Source organism: Thermomyces lanuginosus (assembly GCF_041956635.1).
Source record: "Thermomyces lanuginosus strain ATCC 200065 unplaced genomic scaffold VTN49scaffold_36, whole genome shotgun sequence".
Classification (NCBI taxonomy): Eukaryota; Fungi; Ascomycota; class Eurotiomycetes; order Eurotiales; family Trichocomaceae; genus Thermomyces; species Thermomyces lanuginosus.
Genome location: NW_027192370.1, coordinates 97165 through 120748, shown reverse-complemented (window position 1 = coordinate 120748; position 23584 = coordinate 97165). Strand labels below are relative to the sequence as shown.

Genomic DNA, 23584 nt, shown 5'->3' with positions numbered 1-23584 from the left:
TTAGGGCTAGGGCTAGTTACTTACGCCAGTTGACCCTACCCCAGGGACGCCAGGGTGCCAATCATCTCTTCCTGAAAACCCCAAAGGTCAATTCCTGTAACGTTATGAGTCATTTACTTTCCTCTGGGAATTGTAACTAGGAGCTTATATAGGTACGGGTATCGTGGCTCGCCGAGGACCTCTTTTTTCCGTTGTTTGGACAGTTTGCTACCTAAAGCCGCTCTTGGGAATCTTCGAGAGGTTCACAAAGGAACATCAATGAAATTCTTTGTTGAATGAATACGGATACAAATTCGCACAAAAACATTGCACGATTACGGAAGAGATTGGCCGGAACAATTATCGATGCTGGCTGATGACGGACTATTCCGTCAATTCACCTATGATTGCTTTTGGTCTCGTTGGGTATTAAGGAGGTCAGTTTTGAGCTCATGAGTCACATACACACTCAAGCTTGTACCCTTCGATATTTAAGCTTCTTTTCATTCATTAACAGCCAGCTTGTTCGCAGAGGAATTCCGAACACCATGTCGTTCATCAAGAATCATCTAACTAGAGGGAAGAAGAAGGGAGCATCCGAAGCTGTGGAGGATAGCTTCGACCCTTCGTCCCGCTCGCCATATTTCAATGATTCCCCAGGGATGATCAATCGCGGTGTTAGGTTAGACTGGATGTACGTTCCGCCAGGAAACGTGATTCGTGCAAATCGCGACAAAGATCCGATGGACTATTTGAAATCCTCGCGTTTTGAGCTGCGGATCCTCAATCTGCCGCCACTCAAGCCGGTTGCCCCTGGCACTAATCGGACTGTGAAACTCGACCTCCGCGTGACGGGTATGAAATGCCAATCCTGGGATGACTGGAACAAAGTCGACAACAGGGTTGTTCTTTCCACGAACGAGTTGGAACTTCGGGGACCTCAGGGGATGGAAGAACCAGTGGGATACTGGCCTGCTTCGAATACTCGCCGGTTCTACATCGTGATTGAAAAACTCCGAGTCCCCTTTGGACTGTTGAATCATACCTATTACATCGAAGGACATCTTCAGATCGAGGGACTTGATTTTGAACTCTTTCCGATGCCTTTCCCGGTTTGGTGCAATCCTGTTACGGGTTCTCCTCTTCCTCTGGATGACCGTATTTATGAGTTTGGTAAATCGAAGCCGCCGGAAGAGGCAGGAAGTGCTGATGATACATTGTGCCGAGGGCCAACTGTGTATGGAGAGATTCAGAAACGGCATTTGACTACTAATATTATACCATTCATCAAGAAGTTACTAACCAGATGGAAGAAAGAGACAGTTACATCTGTTCTGGAGAAGTACAACCCTTTGTACCGCTCGGCTTATTTCAATGACTATTCCGGCATGAGCAATGGAAAAGTGAAGCTCGACTGGATGTACATTCCGCCCGAACGATCTGCTCATGCCAACTGCGACGGGGATGCTAGATCCATGCACTTGGAACTGCGAATCCTTAATCTCCCATCCCTCGAGCTACTGCCCCGTGGTGTCAGCCGCACAGCAAGACTCGATCTGCGTGTGACCGGCAAGAAGTGTCAGGTAATTGATGACTGGCATGAAGTTCCGAACACGCTCATTCTTCAGCCGGAAAACTGGAAGCTTCAGAGCCCGGATGAGATGGAAGCGCCGGCGGGGCATTGGCCTGCTCTAAAGAATCCTAACACTCGCCGGTGCTATATTGTGATTCCGAAATTCAATATTGACCACGCAATGCTCGATCATGTTTATTTTGTCGAAGGAAAACTTCGAATTCAGGGGCACAATCGTGAACTCCTTTTGCGGCCTTTCATGGTCTGGTACAATCCTCAAACGGGTCGGCCTGAGCCAGTCAGTTTTGGTGTTTACGAGTTTGGGAAATCTGAGCCCGAAGAGGAGGAGGAAAGCATTGATGCTACGCTCCAGCGAGTTGTGGCTGCATTTCTCAAGGCTGACAAAACAAAGTCGGGTAGTAAGCAGTGAACTCTACAAACATTTCTGTGTCTGATGTATGTAGAGGATTTTTAAAGTGAATATTTCAAGGCGCCATATCAGCCAGATCATCAAGTCCTGATCATTGATTGTTATTCTCGCTACACACTTCGACCAACCTACGGAAATTCAGTGTTCAGCACTGGTTCAAACCAGGGTTAGGTAGGATACTAAGGGTCGTTATTCCAGTTGACTTTACCTGTGACTAACCAAACCCGACTTCGTGTGAGGCTGACACAAAGGCTGCTTTCTGTCATTAGCATCAGTTGTTATGAATCGTATTCATTAAAATAAGTAGTTCTTTTCTGGCAGAGAATCCAAGCGTTTCGAGACTCACGTAGTCTTGAATACCCGCCTCGTTCGCTCTCAACCAGCAGAGAACTCTAAGCGCTTTGCCATCCATCAAGAATCATTTTAGCGAGAAGAAAAGAAATGACATAGCTGAAGCTGTTCAAGAGGAAGATAAATAATCGACAAAAAAAAAAAAAAAGGGTAATTCTAATTAATCAATCAGATAGACCACCTATCTACAAGAACTCCAATGGGTAGAAGCATGCCATTTGTTCATTCACGATTCAGGCGCAGGAGCCGCGGAAGGTGTCGGGGAGTGAGACGAGGACGTGCGTGGAGAAGAGGAAGCATCCTGCTGTTGCGGTCTTTGACCATCCGAAGCGGAAGGACCCGCGGGTCTAATCGCATCCGGCGGGAAGATCTCGTCAAAGAGCGACGGGAGGAATCGGTCGAGCCGTTTCCGGGTCTCGAACCACAGTCGCTCCTTGTTCGGGTCTTGCACGGATTCCTGGTCCGCACCTGAAGTGCTGCCTGGAGGCACAAGATAACCGCCGTCTCCCATTACGAGGAGGATGTTCTTGATACTTTCGGGAATGGCTTCCTCCTGTTGATTGGATTAGTGTGCCGTTATACGAGAGTTTTTGATTCATGCTGAGGGCTTACCAAGCTGTCGCCTTGCCCACTGTTCATCATCCGGTCGAGGATATCCAGGATCTTCAACCAAAGCTCTAGCATTCCGCTCCACTGAGACAGCTGATCCAGGTACCGAAGGAAAATCTTGCAGACGAGCGTCGCGGCATGCACGCGTGTCTCGCTCATTCCGACAGGATCCGAGTGATAGACCTCCGGTTTCAAGAGTCGAAGAATTAGTGGGAACAGGACTTCGTCGAAGATGGCCGACCATTGCCTTTCATCGTCGGCGGCGAGCTCGAGTGATAGCAATGTCCGTTGTAGTGCTGAGAGAGCATTGTGTCGGATCTCGCGGCAAGGGTTGATGCATTGCATGGTCAGCGACTGGAAAATCGGCGACCAATATGCGGCCCAAGCTAAGTGCTGTTAGTATAAGAGCCATTTCTTAGCAGCCACGATACGTACCATCATTCCTCTCAAGATGCGACTGCTGAATAAGAGTCGGGATGCGTCCTGTGATCTGCTGGATAACGCCAATCGCCTTGTTCCCTCGCGTAACCGCTTGGTTTTCGCTAACCGCAATTAGCATATCAAAGCGGAGGAAAAGAAAGCGGGCACATACACTGGCTTCTCCGCTTTTCCGCCTCTTGACTTGCGGAGCTGTGCATCCCTTCTTCGCTCATCGACAGCACCAATGCTCCCTGCACTGGCGAAATCGTTGGCCAGACTGACGGCCGATTCATAGTTGTCGGCCGACACCGCCGGCGGGCTGGCGTCGACAACTTTCTGCAGAAGCTCGAATGCCAAGTTGGCAGACTCCTCATGGGCGTGCAGTTGCTGCAGAATAGACCAGAAATCAGGTGAAACAACGATTTCATTTCGCAATGGGCCTGGTCCACCAACGCATCGCAAGAGACCATTCAGTAGATTTGTTGCCGACGTCTCCAGCACGCTCTGTTCGAGGCTTGAGATTCCATGCAACACCACAGGTACACGCATGAAAGGTTTATCCTAACCCAAGTCAGTTGACACACGCCGCAAAGGAGAAACCGATGACTCACATAACTCAAACGAAGGACGTTAATGATATATGCCACCACTCGAGATACGACCAGCGGATGGAAGTTTCTCGCATCTCGAATGATGCCTTGCAACGAACTTGCCAGTCTCTCACCGACCGCTTCGATTGTTTGCTCGTCGCGGAGGGCCAAGATGGTGGCCAGTTCTAGGGCATATACGATGCCCGGATTATAACCCGAATACGACACCTCGCTCTTGACACTTTGTGGCCGATGACCGGCAGGTGTAGCTGGTTTAACCATGATTACGGCAGGGCTCTCGTCGGGCAACTGCGACAGGATAGCATCAACAATTGCCGAGATCGACGAGACAGGCAGCGACCTGTAGCAGTAGAGTCAGCCTGAGGGAGCGATTACACAAACCGGGGCGCCAAACGCACTTTAGATTTTCCAGAATATCCTCGATTCCACAAGCGTTGACACAATCAATGGTGCACAAAGTGTTGTCCAACTCCTCGTCCGAAGGCTCCGGAGGATCATCGGCTGCATAGCTTGACAGATATGAGGTAAAGGCAGAGAGCAGCCCAGTCTCGTTCCGTTCGTCGCGCTCCACTACATGAGAGGGTGGTTGGAGAGGAATGGGTTGGACTTCCAGCATAGAATTGAAGTTCTCGCTGAAGGGTGGAATAAGTGAATTGATGAAGAGGTTGTGAAGGATTCGAAGCACGTATGTCCAGCTTGTTCTGGGAACATGCTCATTACCGGCCAACACGCGGAACAGCACCACCGTCGCCAGTTGTGCTCGGAAATCTCGGCCAAACTTGACAGCCAGTTCGCTGACCATGACAGTCTTCTTGCCTGCCTGCACCTCAGTATTCAAAGATGTGCTGGGTGGGTTGTCGGTGGCAAGCGTGCTGATCATCGCAAGGGAGTAAATAATGCGGTCAAAGGCCTCGGTCAGGCCGTACCGGGCAGCGATTTGCGCGCACTGGTCGAAACCCATGACCACCCGGGAAAATACTGCGTCGTCCGAGGCTGACATGAAAACATAGGATAATGTAGCAACCACCGGTTTCCAGGTGGCCGCGAACATCTCTGCGTCGTAGATGTTGGTATCGCTAATGACAAGATCGCCAGCATCCGGCGTCTTCTTCAAGAGTTCCTTCCATGCATATTCAAATGCATGCTTGTTTTCGTGCTCGTCGGGAACGATGATCTCGTTCTCCTTGATCGAGTTGTAGATTCCCTCCAAGAACTCCGGTTCGAAATCCTTCCCGCCGTTGACGCCAGACAAGTTCTTCATGAAGCCGGCGCACGTCATCCGGTCCTTTGCCTTCACATTAGGGTTGTACTGGTCGGTGTTCAGCATGATCGTGGCGTAAGCCAGCACGAACAGGGCGTCCTTGTCTGCCACTCCCGGAGGGGCAGCCTTCTCCATGTATTTCTCAGAGAAAGCTGTCACGATCTTACTGATGAGGGGAGCCTCGCCAGGCAACCGGAAAGATCCTAGGAGCTCTCGTAGCGCGTCCACGACGCCTTTGCCTTTGAAGTCGAACAGGTCGATGAATGCCTCCAGCAGTTTTTCGTTGTTCCTCTTTGACAGGAATTCACCAAGAATCTTCTTTGAGATCCGGTTGGACCCTTTGAGGAATTTAGCCACTTCGACGGCGTCATCGGGGTCTTGTATGATCTTATTTGCTGCTAGATATGCAATCCCAGCTTTGGGGTCCTCGTTGAATTTCATGGCTCCCCGGATGATGATCTGCTTTTTCTCTCTCTGGCTCCTCAGCTGCGCCGGATCGGGATATCCCTCATATTTTGGCTCATCATCAAGGCGATCGGCGATGAATTGGACATATCCCAACAGAGCTTCCAGACAGAGTGGAGGAACATTCGTAGTGCTCCATGTCGCCGAGTCCGGGAACGCATTTCGGGAGAGCAAGCCGACCATGTCTTCACAAAGATCCGCCCGATCGACTTCACTATCATAGTTTACAAAGAGTTCCACCATAAACGTTGGTATGCGAGTGAGCATGCCGATGCTTTCTACCATCGCTTCCCGAGCTTCCGGTTTTCTCGCACCGCCCTCGAGGCCCAGCTTCTGGCGGTCCTTGACCGGCACCGGGGTCGACCGGCCGCTGCCCGGCTGGGACGGCGATGGCTTCACCAGCTTTGGTGCCTGGGGAACCCCTTCGTAGAGCGAGGGGTCAATCCCCTCCTCCCTCGGAATTTCAACCCGCGGGTGCAAACAGGCAATCAGGTAAGACAGGTACAGCTCTTGTTGCAGTTTCAGAACTGAGCGACAGGTCGACAGCAAGGTTCCGGCCACCCGCAACGATCCATTCAGAATGGCCATGTTCTCGGACCGAACCAACTGAAACAGATGGCGGCAGAGGTCATCTTCGGCGAGGGCCGCGAGGGCCGGATGCCTCGCGATCGCAGGACCCGCCACCTCCAGCGCAACATCGATGATGCGCAGCGCCATTATCCTCATGGCGTCTGTATGCTGTCGATTGTCGGGGTCCAACAGATCGATCAGGACCCGGAATAATTCCCGGATTGAGGGCAGCCCATATGGCTTGACGTCCTCCCATGTGTCACCCGTGGAAGGTTGTCCTCCTCCATTGGCCGAAGGGTTTTGTTTCTGCTCATCATCCCTCTCGACCTTCTCCTGAGACGTTTCCGACCCGAGTGCGGAGGGGTTTTGGGAGGCTACCGTGTCTCCATTCACGGAGGGGTCCATCTTCACGTTTACCGTGTCATCGATGGCGTGTTCGCGCTGTGAAGCGCCGGCGGACGCCTGATCAGAGTCCGCGGTCATGGCGGAGAGCCTCATGAAGATGACCTGGCACATATTAACCATGGCAATTTCTGCCGCACGCCGCAGCACTTCTGAGAGACGGTTCTGACAGCACATGCTCAGTCCGGTCTCCATCATCTCACAAACACTCTCATCCCCGAGCAACTCGCCCTCTGGCCGGGATATGATTACTTCCATGAGCTTGAGTATTCGGAGCAGCACGACCTCGTCAGCGGGGGTGTCACTCGCCTCAAAACGACAATGCGTGATGGCAGCCGCCAACAGTTGCATTGCCAGTGGCAGGCGGGGCGAGTCGATGGTGATGATGTTGTAGGTAAAGAATTTTGTAATGGCATTCACAGCCAGGGACGTGATTGGAGCCGAGGTCGAGGACGAGCGAATGACCTGGAGGAACGGATGCAACAGCGAAGGCGTATCGAAGGTCCGGATATCCTTGCAACTCTTCAAGTCACTCCGCAACCGCGTGAACGCCGACATCAGTGGGTTGTCCTGCATGCTCTTCCCCTTCTTTCCTCGGAGTCCCCAGCGGTTCACCAGCGCATAGTCCGCCTCTGGCGACTTTGTCGAACCGGGAATCGCCAATCGGCCGCCCGGAACCGGCGAGGCCGTGAGATCGCGGTCACTACTTCGGGACGAGGTACTGCCGCCGAGGATGGCGGCGACGGACGAATGCGCCCAGCGCGCATGTTTGCGCATGGACGACGTGACGGTAATACATTCTGTGGTGACCAGCGCTACTGGATCCACGGCAATGGCGGGCACGGATCCGGACATCGTGGGCTTGCGGACAGAGCGGCGCGCGGCCAGCGATGGAGGAGGAGCTGGACCTGGAGAAAAGCCGAGCTGTCCTGATTGCCTGTTTGGGACTAGCGCATCGCATTGCTGCGGTTCTACAATGCCGAAGGGCTCTCTGCGAGCTGATGAGGTTTGTATGACCGAATGGCACTAGCTATCCAAGAGAGATGATTTGTATTGTTGATGCTGCTCGGAAGGTTTCGCCAGAGCGGCTCTTAGCTCTTTTTCCCCTTTCCAACAGCCTTCTCCTTCTGTTTCGGCGACCTCTCCGGCAGCCAAACGCAACAGCACTTGATTCCACTCGCATTCCAACTCTGCAGTTACTCCGTACCGTTCCCCAACATATTCTGGAACCAGTCATGCCGCTCGCTGTCCCTCACATCGGCCAGTTACCGATCCCAGCTCGGCAGACGCTGTGTTCCTGACCTCGGTCGGGCCGCGGCAACTCGGCGGGGCGTCGGCGATTAATTTGTTCCAGGCTGTCGCAAATACTGTAAGGACGTAGTCCTGCAAGGGACCGCAGGCGAATAGCTTGTGGAGCGACTATTGGAGCATGAGGAAAAGCTTCCTTTGCTGCAAATAAAGCCTCCCATCGAGGAATTCCTAGAGCACTTGGCAGTTTCAAGTGCAAAGGAGCTGAACCCCAGACGCAAGGGATCAACCCTAAACGGAAGGCGGAGTGACGCAACAGTCACGTGTTGCGCTAAAGCTTGGGGGGCTAAAAAAAGCACCTGAAAAAATGAGAATGCCACCGCTCTGATTGGCTGATCGCTCACGGTAAGGCCGCGCCCGGACCAATCCGCGATCGGGCCGAAATCTGGCCCTGTGGCTGGCTCAAGGCCCTGATACGCCCCGCTGTCCCACGGGCAGTGGCTTCCGCAGTGGGCAATTCATCAACACGGTCGTTCCTGCCCTGTGTGTGCTTTCCCCATGTTTTGCGATCCTCCCGGTCTGCTCCTGCCGCATGGGCATGGCAGACGGACTGCACCACGCGCCCCCTCTCCCTCGACGCGAGCGCGGAAACCGCGACCCTGACTGCGCTCCTTCCGCTGCCCGATTCCATTGATCCGACCAAGGGAGCTACCGAGGCAGGAACGCTGTGCATGCTCGGTCGCTCCTGCTGTGTGTGCGCGCACCCCGCGACTGCGTTTCTCCTGGAAAGAGCGACCGGCACACCATGGCCACCGTATGGCCGCCCCTTCCTGATTTGGCGCTGGAGCAGCTGACGCTGTTCCACGCCGTCGATGCGGCGCTGGCGTCGGTCTTCGTTTTCTACGGGCCGGCGGCCACTCCCAATGCGTCGGTCAGCAGTTCGCGCATTCAGGCGCACATCTTCAGCGCGGCCGGAGTGAAGAGCTATCCTCGCTTGACCGTCTCCCCCGCCGCTCCACTCTATGCAGCCGTGAATCTCTTGCCGCGCGATAAACAGGGCGATGAGGTCTGCCGTGGCCTGGCCTTTAGCATCTTCAGGTACCTCAGCGAGCTGCCACCCGCTGTGAAGGACTGCGTGGCGGAAATGGCAAAGACCGCAAAGCCGTCGGGCCGGCCGCTGCAACTCTTTGACGACGCCCATGCGGCGGACCTCGCCAACCGCATGACTCCAGTCGCCAATTCAACAGGCATTGTGCGCGACTTGCGCGATGCATTTGGAGAACGGAAATTGCCGTGGGTCGACGTGGATGTGGTCTTGCCACCGGGCACAATTGCGGACGCGGCGGCGCAGGAGCAACAGCAACGCTCCAGTGCAGACGAGGCGGTCACAGATGATGCAACGCCAGATCTCAGCTACGGGGCTTATTCTTCTCTGATCCGGACACTGGGTGATCCGGTGTTTCTGCCAACATCGCGACTACGGCGTGCGCCATCGCAGCCCTCCAACCTCAGCAAGTCGCGCATCTTTACTAAAGCTCAGAAGGAGTCACTACGATTAGCCATGTGTGAATTGGTGGACACAGAGGAGCGTTACGTCAGCAAGATCTACGACTTGGTGCACAACGTGGTGGAAGAATTCCGCCAAAAGGCCCGGGCAAAGTCGGCAACCAGCACGAGCCCCGACGAGGCCGCTCTGGCTGACCTGTTTCCTCCCTGCTTGAACGAGATTCTAGAGGTCAATATGGGCTTCCTCGAGGCTATCCGCAATGTACTAGAATCGACAGAGCAGACTGCTCTCGCAGATATCGCCGAGGATACCGAGATCCAACGATCCAAGCAGGCCAAGGACCCAATAGGTGCGGTGGCATTCGCAAATACTCTTATGGAATGGTTCCCTCGCTTTTCCCAGCCGTATGCGCAGTATATGCGGGCGCACACCGGTTTTACACAAACACTAAACACATTCTTGAAAGACGAGAAGTCCAGTTTCTCCCGCCGCGTCCAGGAGACCGGCGAACAGAAATTGCGTTCGCTGCTGATGGAGCCGGTGCAGCGGCTACCGCGATACAGCTTGCTCATCGACACAATGACGAGCCAGATTCCCTCCGTGCATCCGTCGGTGCGGCTCTTCCTGAAGGCACGAGATACCATCAAAGACATCTGCTCCCTCGACAACCCTGCCAATGCGGACAATGAATTGAGCCTGCGCCGTGTAATGCGCTTAGTTGAGTACTGGCCATCATCGGTAGTTCCAGCGGGGCGCCTGATTACCGCGGTGGACGCGATGGAACTTCTTCCTCCCTACCGAGCCGAACGGCAGGACCCAATGAGCAATGCCCCATCATTAGTCCTGCTGTATAAAAATTATCTTGTGCTGTTGTCGCGACTTCCTGGAAGCAATATGACTGCACGATCTCTGCTATCCGATCTTGATGCGCAGGCTGTTGGCACTACCACGAAGACCCTCTCCCAAGGCAATCCCCATTTCCGGTTTGTTACGGCATTCGATCTGGAGTCTTTGCGCTGTATGCAGTCGGCCAGCGGTCATGTCTTGCACTTAATCCCTAGCACAAGATCATCAGGACCATCGCAGTCGAACCAGACAACATCCTGCGCCTTGCAGTTGTTTGGCGCATACGAAGGGAGAGCAAATCGGTTAATTGAGGAGATTGTCAAGGCCAAAATTGAGGGCCGCTTTACCGAACGAGAGCGTGAAGGTGGTAAGTGGACTCTCCGGAGTCCAGCAGTGCCATCGGGGGACTTGGGAATCCTCGCACCCGTGTTCGAGGACGATTCAGATGGAAACATGGGCAGAGCCGGACACTCGGCTATCCGGATCGTCTTTGACACGCCGAGGGCTGTGTCCAGGAAAATCCTGGAAAGCACGGCTGTGGAAGTGATTATGTCCATATCGTCTATGGGCGATTCCCAATACAAAATCGAAATGGATTCCATCACTGGGGCCAGCGCCGTAGACACCATTAGCGCTCACGAGTTTCCAACAATACTTTCCAAGACGTGTAAGTACACCCCGAGATTCGGTCCATGCTCTCGGCGATCAGTTTGCTGAGCCAGTGATTCAGTGTGCAACCTCCTGGCTCCGTTGCATCAACCACAGAACCCAGGACTGGCGGTGTCGCTAGTGAACATTAACCTCGACGTCATCCGCCATGTCGCCGCAAGAATATTGTCCCCAGTCAAGAGTACCCGGGGCTTTAGGCCTCCTTCCCCGAGCAAGCTTATATCGAATCTGTGGGGAGGAACGTCGAAAGACCCTCCATCGCTTTCCAAGGCCTTCAGTGCCAATGCCGTGCTCGGAGAGATTCCAAAAATTACCCCATCAAAGATCGACGCAAGGCCGACGACATCACCTGCAACATTTGATGACCCTTCTCTGAAGATCTCGATAGTCGGATCCGAGTCTTCTCAACAAGACGATCCTCTTCATGGCCTGGAACAAACATTTTCATCGTACATGCTGGCGCTGCGGTCCCGAAGCGGGAATATTGTCGGCAGAATCCTCCATGGGCGGGCGAACGCGGACAAGTCAGCGGTCAATGCGCTGTACAATGTCCTGCTAGAGGACCCGAGCCGACTCCAGGCTGCTGCCGAGGTTCCTGTAGACGTCTTGTTTGTTGCGTTTGAAACATTTATGCTCAATGCATGGAAGAGCAGCATTGGACCCATTTTCACACCTGAGACACTGCAAGCGCTCCAAGAGAAATTCGATTCCCTCTTCCCTGGTGACTTTGAGGTCTACTTCCGCAAGATTCTAGCGGATCTCTCCCCTCAAAATCGACGTGCCCTCGCGGACATGATTCGTCTCCTCGCCGATCTTCTGGATGCGTCCGGTAACGATGGGGACCGCGGGGCGCTGACGGTTGCATTTGCCGAGATTCTCGCTGAAAACCAGGATCCGTTGGCGTATATATCGCTTCTGGACCGATTGGTGGAAGACTTTGACAATCTCTTCGAAGACTTTGACAATAAGTCGCAAGCCACGACTCCAAGCCGGCCAGTTTCCTCTCAAACCGGCTCTTTGAGCTCGAATGCTTCTTCCTTCCGAAAGCGGCTTGGGTTCGGCCTCCACCGGGAGAACTCAACTCGATCGGACGTTGAGAGTAAAGTCGGCTCCTTGATCCGAACGTTAAGCAAATCAAAGAGCTCGGGCGACGCGGAAACGCCAAAGGCAACACTGACACGGTCCAAGTCAACTGATACGGATAGTCGACTCTTGGATCTGCTGCGACCCGCGTCACGAGAGCGACCAGGACTTCACGGAGCCTTTTCACCAGGGGATAGCCTCCACCGACCGGGCAGCTCGCAAGACGATGGGGCGATTTTTGATGAGACATCATCAGCCGTCAAAGCCGGCCCGGGTAGGCGGAAGAAACGGCGGAGTTCCTTGTCGGACCTCCCACGTCCGTCCACACCGACGGAGCCAGAGGAGGAGGAGGAGCTGGAGCCGGTCGAGATTCCTAAACCTTTGACACCGCTAGCGGGCCGATCGCGTCCTCGATCGGATCTTCTGGTGACAAGACACTTGCGACAGCGAAGCACTCCGGAGCCGGCGCAGCCATCAACATCACCGGCACGACCGGCATCCCCTCTGCGTCAGTCCCCTACTCGGCAACCGGACTCACTGCTCCGACCGGGGTCACCATTGAGAAACGAAAATATGCCGCCCAGGCCGACGCTGACGGAACGGGCCATCAACCGGCGGCCTCAGTCTCCTCCAGCGACAAGAAAGAAGCGGTCTGATACGCTGACGAGCCTGCCTCAGCCGATCAAACTTGAGCCGACAGTTGAACGTCCGATGACGTCTCACGGGTTCGAGTCAACTCGGCGTGAGCGTGCATGGTCATCTCCGCAGAAACCTCAGAAATTGCGGATGCAGAGTCCACAAAAGGTAAGCATCCACCTTTGGTGGAACGAGATACATATGGCTGACATGATTGGGATAGCTGCGGGATCGTCTTCAAAATGAGAGACAAGCTCAAATAGCGATGGAGTCTACGTTCCAAGAAGAACTTCGACTGATCGAAAAGGAAATCTCCGCTATTTCCAGTCCACAATCGACCGCGACAGATCAGGAAATCTCTAGGCCAACCGAGATAGCCATGGAACTGGAAAGGCGCGTGCGGGAAATGGAGACGAAGCTGGCAACTATGCGGTACGAGATGGAAACCCGGACCAAGTCGCTGGAGAACGACATCGAGACGTCGCTGTTGGTCAGCGAGCGAAGAGCCAAGAAACTGGATGAGCTCTACCGGGCGGCCAGCGCGGAAAACGAGGCGCTGTACGAGCGGTTCAACACCGAGCTCGCCAAGCTTGTCAAGGACATCCGGGCCGGGGACGGTGCCGAGGCGCTCAAAACGCAGCTGCGCGAGGCGTTGGAGGAGGTTGGTCGAGTGAAGAAGGAGAACATGCGACTCAAACGCGAAGTCAGTGGTCTACGAGTACAACGGATAGAAGGCTCATAATAATAAGAAAGCTGTGTGGCGGGATGGCATCTGTACAATGACCTGCATGTATTTTCCAAAGGCGAAGGGAGGGATAGGTTTGTGTTTTTTTTTTAGTATTACAAGCGTTTGTGTTCTTCCGTGTACGAATCCAACCCCATCATTCGCAAAACAGAGTGATCAACCGCCTTGTACATCCACTCATAGTCAACCTGGTATGGAGACCTACGCGGAACATAGAGATTAAAACCCAGCGTGGGCAAGGCGAGATAAGTATCCTCCCCGCCCACATTATCCACCTCATCCGTCCGCCGCCGCCGCCGCATCACCAACAGGGGCAACGTAAACCGAATCAACCCCGGTGCCTCACGCGCCAGCGTCCTCTTCAACTCCGCCGCAATAAACCCCGCCCTATTCTCCCTCGTCTGAGTCGCAATGGGTTTTAAATCCTCCGGCTGCAACGGGCGGACAATCAACTCATAATCATCCAAGTCAGGAGCAGAACCAGGACCAAAACGGGACCGCAGGCGCGCACGCATCCAGAAGCGGTTATCCCATAGCTTCCACCCCCATGAATCCGGCTCTGGTTCGGAGAGATTGATCTCCGGTTGGCGGTGACGGCGGTAGGGCTGGCGGCTGAGATTCCATGCATTGGGGTTGTCTTCAATGGGGCGGAACATGACATCTCCGGCGGTGAATGGCGGGCGACCTTTGCCCGAGGAAGAGGGTAAGTTGTTTTCCCGGGGGAAGACGTGATTTGTAGCGGCGAAGAGGTAGGCCTGCGCGGGGAAGTGGTTTTCTGGCTGTGGGGCGACGACCTCCGTGATGCGGCGGAGGGTGAGAGCAAGGATGTCGCTGTGGAGGGAGGAGTAGGAGGAAGCAGGAGGGAATTCGACGGTGAGGGAGCCTACAGCGGGGGAGAACTCGAGGACTCTGCATTTGCTGAGTAGTGTGTTGGACTCGTTTGTGACAGCACGCAGGCGGGACTGACTGGAGGAAATGAGTGAGGTGATGGACGGTTCCTCAAGGGCGCGCGGCAGGCGGCCAGAACGCCTCATGGCGCGGACGGCGTTACGCGGGGTTAAGGTGGGATCGAAGTTCGTTGGGTCGGAGACGAAGGGGATATCATTGTCACGGCAAAGCTGCTCGAGATCGGCCTTGGGGAACTCCAGCAGCGGCCGGCAGATAACCAGGCCAGTGTGTGCCAGCGATGGAGTCGATGATTTCGACCTGGACTCGCGTGCAGAGCCTGGACGGCGTGGAGTGGCAACCTCTGACACTCCAAACATCCCATGGCACTCGGGCATGCGCGCCATGGCAGGGATACCAGCCAGTCCAGAGACGGGAGCGCCACAAGCGAGCCGCCAGATCGTGGTCTCGACGTTGTCATCCCGGTGGTGGCCAGTCAGCAGAGCCTCAATCCTGTTACGCCGGCATGCCCGACCCAATGCCTGAAAGCGCAGGCGTCGGGCCAAAGTTTCAAACGCTGTTACGGAATGAACATCCTCCGACCATTCCAAGGGTAGGATTTCTGACTCCACATCTATGTACCACCGTCAGCACATTAGTGCATCCAGAAAGCAAGCAAGGTTGATACCTAGCTGCTTCAACCACCCGGCTACTCTCTCAGCCTCGCGAGAACTCTCCTCACGGGCCTTGTGGTCAACAATGAAGCCTTTAATATACATGTCATGCAGCAGCTTGCTTTTTTCAAGCTGCTTGCAGAGCACAGTCAGGGCCATAGAGTCCGCGCCGCCGCTAACAGCGATTCCTGATAATGTCAGTTCATGTGATCTAGCCACGCTATTCAAGATTTGGGAGTTACCAAGCCGTCGAGGCATCTGCCTCTCGAAACGAGGGTTGCTCCGCCATGCTTGTTGGAAGTTTTGCAGGAACTGAGTCACCGTGATCGGGCCACGGAGCCCATCCCTGACGAAATGAGCCATGAATACATATAGTACAGTCAGACGTGGCTACTTGTCGAAAGTCGGTTCAATGGCATCTACTCCATAAACTCCAGTTATGACGCCGAAGCTCTTCGCTCCAACTCAAATGGCATGAAGTTGATCTCTGGAAGCACGTGACTTTGGCACCTGCAGATCGGAACCAGCAACTCATGCTGATTGGCCGGTTCTGCTCCCAAAGCTTGATGCAAAACAAACTTTGGTTTCAAATTGGAATCAAATTCGAAATCTTCACTCTCAAGTTGAAGTTATAGTACGATATTTGAGAAGGACAGGCGTCAGTTTACCATTTCTTTGTAGATATTCTGATATTTATTTCGTTACATGAGATAATTCGGTACGCGTATCTCTACACCGTTTAGGTATTACGCGGTATTACACATGTTACGAGGCTCGTAACTTTGGGTTATCTCACAGTTGTGCGGAGTATCCGATGTTGTTTTGGAAGATAAACCCGTTATTGTTGCTTCCGGAGTCGAACCGTATCGCGGTGAAATGTATTCCGGAAAAGAAAGGCACAGAAGGGTCCTCATCTCCCCATTTGGCTTTATGTCAACACTCGCGCATTTCGCGCAAGTACGAGTACTCCTCGTAGTTTGGCATGAGCCGTCCATGAAGCAGCTCCGCTTCCACAGCTCTGGCTGTCGCCGCGGATTCTATCAGAGACCGTGCCTGCCTGCATCGAAAGCATATTGCTTCTCTAACAAGATTTGATGGACTATGTGTCACAAATATGAGTGACTGTTTAAACAGCCCGCTGCACAATGGTAACTGGTGAGTTCAGGTTCCGAGGCTCATGTATTCTCAGGAGCCCATGAAAAGCGCTCCATAGTTGGCATGAACAGAACCATCAAGATGGAGCCTCCCATGAATTCTTGACCCAAGACCTTTCTCCCTGGGATATATGGTATGAAGGGCCTGATCCTCGCGTGAAGCTTTGTTTCCCTAATCCCCGCATGATATCAGCACCCAAGAGGCCTGATCTTGCTTTACTGGAAGGTTGCGTCTTATCTAAACTACCCTGAGGAGTTGCTTCCTGCATTCTGCCAGTCGACTCGTCTAGCTGGCTTGTTTCCACAACTTTCTGCGTTCGGTTTTGAGCTTAGGGCATTCCGCGTCATGTGAAGGTGTCTACAAATTAAGGTCACGTGGTATCATGTGGCCCACAAAGCGAATATCCTCTCGCACAGAGCACCGAGCCCTCCCGATTTCCATGCCTCCGTGGTTTCTCCAGTTTACTCAGGTTACATCTTCTCAGTTGCTGCGAGGTCTACAATTGTAGCTGTTTAGTGATACGTATCCCGAGCCTTTTACTGTAGTTCCGGCGGAGATTCATACGTGCTCCTAAACGTCGCCTGGAGAGCATGCAGCGACGTGTCTGTTTGGCCGCACCAGTCCTGTACTTGGCCAGTTCGGTAGCCAAGAGGGCATGGAGTGTATAACAAGGAATCAGTGAAAAGAGAGACAGGGAGGTTGTACACTGTTCCTGGCCCGCAAAGGCCAAGTTCATGTACGGAGTAAAGTCCTTACCCGTGCTCCAAGGGCGCACTCACACGTCTGCTTGACCGCTGCGTGTGCTAACTTGTCAAGACACTGTCTCCTTTTCCTCCTGCTCCCTTCCCTTCTCCTTATTCTGGGCTATTGCTCGGACTATTGAATTGACCGTGGCTTCCTTCTGCATCCGAACCTCCAAAGTCCAGCTGTTTGCCTCGCTGCTTTTGCCACCTTTGCTGCTCTAGGCTCTCCATCAGGCCGCGATTTTCCAGCCTAAGTGTCGAAACTTCCACCGACATGTTGTGGATTCCACGAACAAGCTTTTTGACCCTTTTGTCTCCTGTGTCTTTCACAACTTGATACAGGAGCTCCCTCATTCCCCTCCAGTCATCGGGATCGAAGTCGGATGAATCATTAGACGAGGACAGCGACTCGCTACGGGCCCGAAATCTCTCGATAACGCGGTCAGGATTGAAGGGATTCAGACCGCACGCTACAAATCCTGACCGTATGTTTTCGGCCGTAACTGACGTCTTCCAGGCAGTGTAGAAGAGGTTGAGGAAATCCGCCTTCTTGATTGAGGCCAATCCTTGGGATTTCTTCAGTTGATTGTTGAAAAATTGCATAGGGAAGCCAGGATCGCGGATTGTGAAGTTCTTCGCGAGGTATCGGACGACGTCGTCGATGAGCAATCGGGCCAGCAAGGAGAAAATGTCATCGACATAAAGGAGGAGGAAAACAGCTTGACCGTCTCGGCGAAGAACGAAAAGATTGAGATCCGCCTCGCAGCAGAGAAAACCGAACTCGAGAAGCTTGGTACTGATCACACGCCACCAGATGCATGGAGCTTGCCTATGGCCATAGAGGGACCTGCGTCATCTCAAAGCGCACTTGCGAACACCGGAGAGAAAGTCAAAAACATCACAGCCTGGAGGAGGGCGCATGTACACCTCCTCATCCAGGTCGCCGTAGAGAAAGGCAGTCATGACATCAACATGACGAAGAGACCAATGAAAGAAAGCAGCAAGAGCAATCAAGAAACAAAAGGTAATGAGTGAAGCAGTTGGAGCAAAAGTCTCAGAATAGGTGTCTTCCGTCTGGAAATTGCCACAGATGACCAGCCGCGCTTTATAGCGCACAGTACCATCAACTTGAATCTTTTTGCGGAACACCCATTTGCAAGGAATGATCGGCCGCTGACGAGAGGTATCTTTCTCAATGGTGAAGGTTTTCATTTCCTGAAGTCTTGTCCACTCTTCGTGGATTGCCTTGATCCAGTGCCTTGCATCAGGAGCGCTCAGCGCTTCCTTCATGGAGCGGGGGTCATCAGTGACAGGAACAAGAACCCCATAAGAAGTGCCGTCCAGAGGGGCATCCCTCTTTTTTTCAGTCAGGACCATTGCAAAAGTATCAAGAATGGACGGCAGGCTCCCTCTTCCCTCGTCAGTGCCCGGTGGCCAGCCGGGCATCGGTTGCGATCTTTCACTCTCCACAATCCTATAATCGTATGCCGATTCGGGAACTTCCAGATACCACCTTTCCAAATGATATTCACCTTTAAAGATAAAATAAGGTGGAATGACAGTTCCATCGGCAGAGACACATTCGATGCCAGTTAGGGACTCGTTCGTCCTATCGACTGCGACGCCTTATTGAGCTCGTTCCGGGTTTGCAGTTACGACAAGCTGAGCTTTCCCTTGTCCCAACTGAAAGCCCGTTTCGTCGAAATTATAGACGTTTTTCGGAGTGCGATTTGTACGTCACGTGCATCGAATTAAACTTATCAACACGTGATATGCCACATGATTTCTGTATTTAAATTTACCCTCTGAGGATTAGCGTATTCATCCGGACCAAGAGGGGGAGTGTGTTTCGCGCTGTAGACCATTTCGTTATAACCAGGTTCCTGCAGTCGCGTTGCGACCAAGTCAACACAACTTCAAGGCCACCATACTCGCCATACACAAGCGGCAAATTATAAACGATTACAAAATCTCAAAGTTTGGAACCCGTAAAATGGTTCACTGGAATTTAGAATGAATAACCGGAGCGATTTCGCGGTCATTTCTCTTATTTTTGATTGTTCCGTTCAGCTCTGGCGAGTACTCACGGCGCCAACGCGATGGATTACTTATATCCGGTGGTTACTTGGGCTCCGATTTGCTTGCCCAGTCAAGAAAGTGTTTTTCCCCTGGGGAGGATCATCGATAAGGGCCGAGGAGACCATTTACCATCCATGCCGACTATTTTATACAATGCGAGACCGTGACAATGAAGTTGCAATGTTGGATCTTGAGAGTAGGAAGACATCGGCCTGGATCAATCGAGCACTATACGGTTAATCAAGCTTTTCTATCGCTATTTATTTACGGTAGAGTACTCCGTACAGCGGGTAACAAGATCACGTAGTTGTTGGCATCGTCTAATATTAGTGCTTGCGGAGTCACAAAAGCGTGAGAGAAATACACATCGCAAAAGTTGCCGGAGCAAAGATTTCTCCATACTCCTATCCATATCACCGTCTCAAGGGACGGGGGATCCTTATTCCCAGGGGCATGAAGCGAACTCACCCGCTCTGCGTCTAGAATCCGAGCTCAAATCAACAAATCAAGTCAATAAGATTGGCTCCTTCTCGAACAATCGCCTGTGTTTATTTCATATAGATGCGGACAAGAATGTGCTGACATGAGACAAAATGGGAGGAATACGAGCCAGAGGTGCACAAAGCAAGTGGTCGTTGGCTGGAGAACTGCTTCATCGCAAACAGTTCCGTCTCTCGTTAAGTGGTCGTCGAGTTGACGAGTCGGGGATACCTCAATCTACTGGCGACCGAATGCGCACCTACGGCCATAAGACCATAATGGAGCTGTTCCCTGTCCAAAAGTACTCCGACATCTATACCACGATGCACCTCACTTATGACTATGCCATCAATCGGCTAAATCTTCGATGTATTGGTTTCATCGAGCTCATCCCCGTGAACGAATATCCCAGGCGTTTTCGCTCTGTTGCTCCGGGTATCATTACCGTTGGGCGAAGCATTGCAAGGGGACTATGGTCACAACACTGCCACGGGCACCACAATATCGCAACCATGCCAACTCTCCAGTCGGGAAGTAACGCTGGCATCTTTCTGGGTGCCAATTCCCCGACGCCCCATGGATTTCACTCGTGGTCCTTACTGTACATTTCCTTCGAAATGCTGTCGGGACTCAGAATGATGAGGTCTACTGCGTGGCGGGAAATGATGGAGTTCATCTCTGATTCTTCAACCCCAATTTCATTCCCTTCTGGATGCAGTGCCGCTGTTTGGCACGGAAGAGAGCAACGGAATGGACCCATATCTAGCCGGAAGAAGTTAACTACATGGTACTAACTTAATCATATGCGAGTCTTGTACCCAATTGAGCTTTATGTCCCGAGCGCGACCAGAAGGAACTGTCCAAGCTACAAACTATCAATTGAATGAAAAATCTAGTTCCTCTGAGGAGACTCGATGATGAGGAGGAAGAGTAGTTTCTTGAGTTGACTCTCTAATCTGTCAGCGGACTTTCGACCCTGTAGTCACTTCCGTGGAACTCAAAAGCTGGGGGAATTAGGTAACTTCTCGCCATTGATTCCACCAGCTTTGGTCGCCTTAAATACTACCCTTATCACTCGGATTTCGGATCATTCACATTATCACTAGCCGGAAATAAAGGGTGCAGGCACCAGGCACAGATTCTGATTTCCGAGGTCCAAGTTGGGGTTTACTAGTGTGTGGAGTCACGGATTAATACGTCTCGTATAAATTCAAGCGAAAACGTAAGTACGGCAGCCTGTAACTCACTTTCGTCTTTCCACTTGTTAATTGGATTTAGAGGTGCATATACAGTCAGTTGCCTCAACGCGCGTCTTTGAAAAGAGGAGAAATACATGCATCGGCCGGACTTGGTCTGTGACAACTCTCAAGATACTATTACTGACCACGGCTAGGACCCGTACGTACGTGTGAAGTGACTCGAGAAGGAGTAATGGAGGACCATTGTGAAAATGCCATTGCAGAATGCCGGACCAAATATGATATAATCGGCTCTTTGCCATCGGAGCTCGTGATTCGAGTGGTAAAGTATCTGAATGAGATCGACATTGTTCAATGTCAGATGGTGCGGCATTACCGAATCGTTTTCGATCAAAACAAGATGTACAGTCCTAACTAACAGGGCGTCCTAGGTCTCGAAGCAATGGCGATCAATACTTCTGTCAGATACGATCTTGAACAGCGTTTTGCCCAGAACGCTTGCGGCTCTGGGCATAGAGAGCGCGAAGATTCAGAGTGCCAACGTAATGTCTTATATTCGATGGCTAGGTGGCTTGCAGCTTGCTAGTCCGGTCAAGAAGGTTTTCCTTCCGTTGTACAAAGCGAGGGACCTGAGCATTCTGTGCCATTCCCGACGATTATTTTATGTCATTCGGGACCGGGATCCTGGATGCAATGAAGTCGTGATGCTAGATCTTGAGACTGGAAAGAGATCAACCTTTTCTAGCGAAAAATACATAAAGCGTATCTGGGTTTCTGGACGCTATCTGTTCATGATTGTGGAAGGAAGAGAGTAAGAGAAGACAGCGCCTGTGGTTCATCTTGTTGTCTAACACTCGTGGTGGTAGTGACATAGCAGTGTGGGATGTCCACACATCACAGAAGTTGTGGGAGACCGTATTATGGTCGGATCCCGTTCATATTACTGTCGCAAAGGACAAGGCGATCATCGTTCCCCAGCCCGACTATAGGCCGTACCCTCATGTCTACCGGCCTCTCCAAATTTGGGATTTGCAGTCAAACGAATCCATCGTTTTTGACAGCTTTCTTAATCTGCATTTGTGTCATGTGGACGCGGGCAAGGATATCCTGATAACTTTCGAGATCTCCTGGCAGACAGGTTCCGCGATCGTGACGCAGACCACGTGGACATTGACAGACGCGAAGAAGGTTCACCAGAAGCAATTCAACCTTCCGCTGGGGGATCGTCCCCTAGACGAAGAAAATACGACTGGTCGGCATCCGGTCTACGGGTGGTGTTGCGAATATGGCCAAAAGACTATAACCCTGGTGCATTTCCAGACCAATCCCGATGTTATGTTGCACCTCACGTACGACTATGCCATCGATCGGCTAAGTGCCAGATGGATCGACTACAGTGGGCCTATCCCCCTGGACAGTACCTATGATCTTTCCACCTCTCTTACTCCAGACATCAACTACCGATGGTTCACGCCGGCGATGTTTGTTGAAGTCGGCGACGCCAGCACGGAAACCTCGGAACTGTACTCGTATCAGTTTGACTATCGAGAAGCCACCGCTCGTGATGTATTGTGTGTCCAACCGACACGGCCCCGTCCGCTGGAAGACCCGGATTCCTTATGTGAATATCCGTTCAACTTCTTCAGTGGTGACCGCGAGGTTGTTGCCGTGCCCAGTGTGGACGGCGTGCAGCTTTGGTTCTTCAATCCCGATTTTGTGCCGGATCTTCCGGATGCAGGGCCATTCGTTCCCATGGAAGAGAGTGGATAGAAGAGATGAGCCCCTACACTATATTATGGTAGGCTTAACCATACATGGATTTTGTTCCTAAATGCGCTCGAAATGGAGTCTGGGAGGAAATGTCGAAATTACGACTACTCCGTAGTTCAATTGAATAATCGGTTTTTTACCGCATAGACTCGACGGTGACGGCGAAGAGTATTTTCGTGTGTCGAGGGTTGACTCTAATCTGCCAGCGGGCTTCCAAATCTGTCGTCACTTGTAGAACTTGCAAGCTGACAAATAACTTCCCTTGTCAGTTGATTCACCGGCGTTAGTAACCTTAAACGCTATCCTTTTTCACTCGGGTTTCGGCACACTCACATTATCACAAGTCCGTAATAGGATGCAGGCACAAGTTCTGATCTCGGAGTCCAAATTGGGGTTCGGTTCGGATGAGTCTCGTATTCAGGGTAGTACTTACTCGTATGCGTTCCCGCAATATCCATCCTAGGCTCCACACCAAACATCTATTGTACTGTTTTCTAAGGTAGGTACCTATGTAGTTGGCTGGCCTCCGCTTCGCGGCGGCTGAGGGGGTGCGTGGAACGGGTGAACCCTAATAGTCTTTGGCGACTGGTCAGTAAGAGATGGACACCCTTCGCTCCAAATTTGAACAATTCGCTGCTCAATTATGAAATAAGACTACTGCGCCTGAGAGGAGAGCACTTTTGGGCCTTCCTACAGCCCAACTTCTTGACAGCCTCGGTCACAGTTCAGGATCACGTGCATTGATGACTCGGACATCATAAACCTTCATCGTTGCCATAAGTGTACATGTGTCTCGGTATGTGCATGAGCAGATCATAGTATATACAAAGAACACAGCAACAATGTTGTGCTCATGACAGAAAGAAAAGAAGTGATTACTGGCCAGCAGATGTCTCCCCCACTGACCCGGTTGCAGCACCGCCGTTCGTAGAGGTGGCCGCAGCTCCAGGCGAGACGCTGGCAGTAGGAGTTTCCAACTCGTCCGGACGCGGACGAATCTCTTTCTTGCCGTTTGCCTTGTAGTACAGCACCATGTCGCCGGAGGAACGCCAGATGTAAGCGCGGATTGTCGCCAGGGTCATGTTTTCGGGGATCAACTAGTTCCTCGTTAGATTGATTCTCCGGGCAAGGAAAAAAAAAAAAAAAAAAAAAAAAAAAAAAAAAAAAAAAAAAAAAAAAACTTAACTAGTAGTT

At 52.3% G+C, this 23584-nt stretch overlaps 7 protein-coding genes across 7 annotated transcripts in view; 3 read left to right on the top strand and 4 right to left on the bottom strand.

The window, feature by feature from the left end:
* Positions 1-527: 527 nt before the first annotated feature.
* VTN49DRAFT_5828 (uncharacterized protein) lies at positions 528-1982 on the top strand (the record flags this gene model as incomplete). The annotated part of the gene is made up of 1 exon (XM_069413928.1): positions 528-1982. One exon carries the CDS (start codon positions 528-530, stop codon positions 1980-1982), a length of 1455 nt encoding a protein of 484 aa, XP_069266052.1.
* Positions 1983-2559: 577 nt separating this feature from the next.
* On the bottom strand, positions 2560-7526 carry VTN49DRAFT_5827 (uncharacterized protein; the record flags this gene model as incomplete). Its single annotated transcript, XM_069413927.1, has 6 exons — positions 2560-2886; positions 2946-3328; positions 3378-3484; positions 3535-3923; positions 3974-4313; positions 4372-7526. 6 exons carry the CDS (start codon positions 7524-7526, stop codon positions 2560-2562), a joined length of 4701 nt encoding a protein of 1566 aa, XP_069266051.1.
* Positions 7527-8724: 1198 nt separating this feature from the next.
* VTN49DRAFT_5826 (uncharacterized protein) lies at positions 8725-13402 on the top strand (the record flags this gene model as incomplete). The annotated part of the gene is made up of 3 exons (XM_069413926.1): positions 8725-10939; positions 11003-12828; positions 12884-13402. 3 exons carry the CDS (start codon positions 8725-8727, stop codon positions 13400-13402), a joined length of 4560 nt encoding a protein of 1519 aa, XP_069266050.1.
* Positions 13403-13500: 98 nt separating this feature from the next.
* On the bottom strand, positions 13501-15327 carry VTN49DRAFT_5825 (uncharacterized protein; the record flags this gene model as incomplete). Its single annotated transcript, XM_069413925.1, has 3 exons — positions 13501-14924; positions 14979-15152; positions 15207-15327. The coding sequence occupies 3 exons, from the start codon at positions 15325-15327 to the stop codon at positions 13501-13503; spliced, it is 1719 nt and encodes a 572-aa protein (XP_069266049.1).
* Positions 15328-15897: 570 nt separating this feature from the next.
* Positions 15898-18308, bottom strand: VTN49DRAFT_5824 (uncharacterized protein; the record flags this gene model as incomplete). Its single annotated transcript, XM_069413924.1, has 3 exons — positions 15898-16001; positions 17009-17658; positions 17731-18308. The coding sequence occupies 3 exons, from the start codon at positions 18306-18308 to the stop codon at positions 15898-15900; spliced, it is 1332 nt and encodes a 443-aa protein (XP_069266048.1).
* A 2544-nt stretch (positions 18309-20852) lies between these two features.
* VTN49DRAFT_5823 (uncharacterized protein) lies at positions 20853-22390 on the top strand (the record flags this gene model as incomplete). Its single annotated transcript, XM_069413923.1, has 3 exons — positions 20853-20984; positions 21052-21431; positions 21487-22390. The coding sequence occupies 3 exons, from the start codon at positions 20853-20855 to the stop codon at positions 22388-22390; spliced, it is 1416 nt and encodes a 471-aa protein (XP_069266047.1).
* Positions 22391-23265: 875 nt separating this feature from the next.
* VTN49DRAFT_5822 (uncharacterized protein) overlaps positions 23266-23584 on the bottom strand; it is a gene marked incomplete at both ends in the record, with an annotated part of 3721 nt that continues 3402 nt past the window's right edge. The window contains one exon of the mRNA XM_069413922.1: positions 23266-23487. Coding sequence (XP_069266046.1) covers positions 23266-23487 — 222 coding nt within the window. The remainder of the gene's footprint in view (positions 23488-23584) is intronic.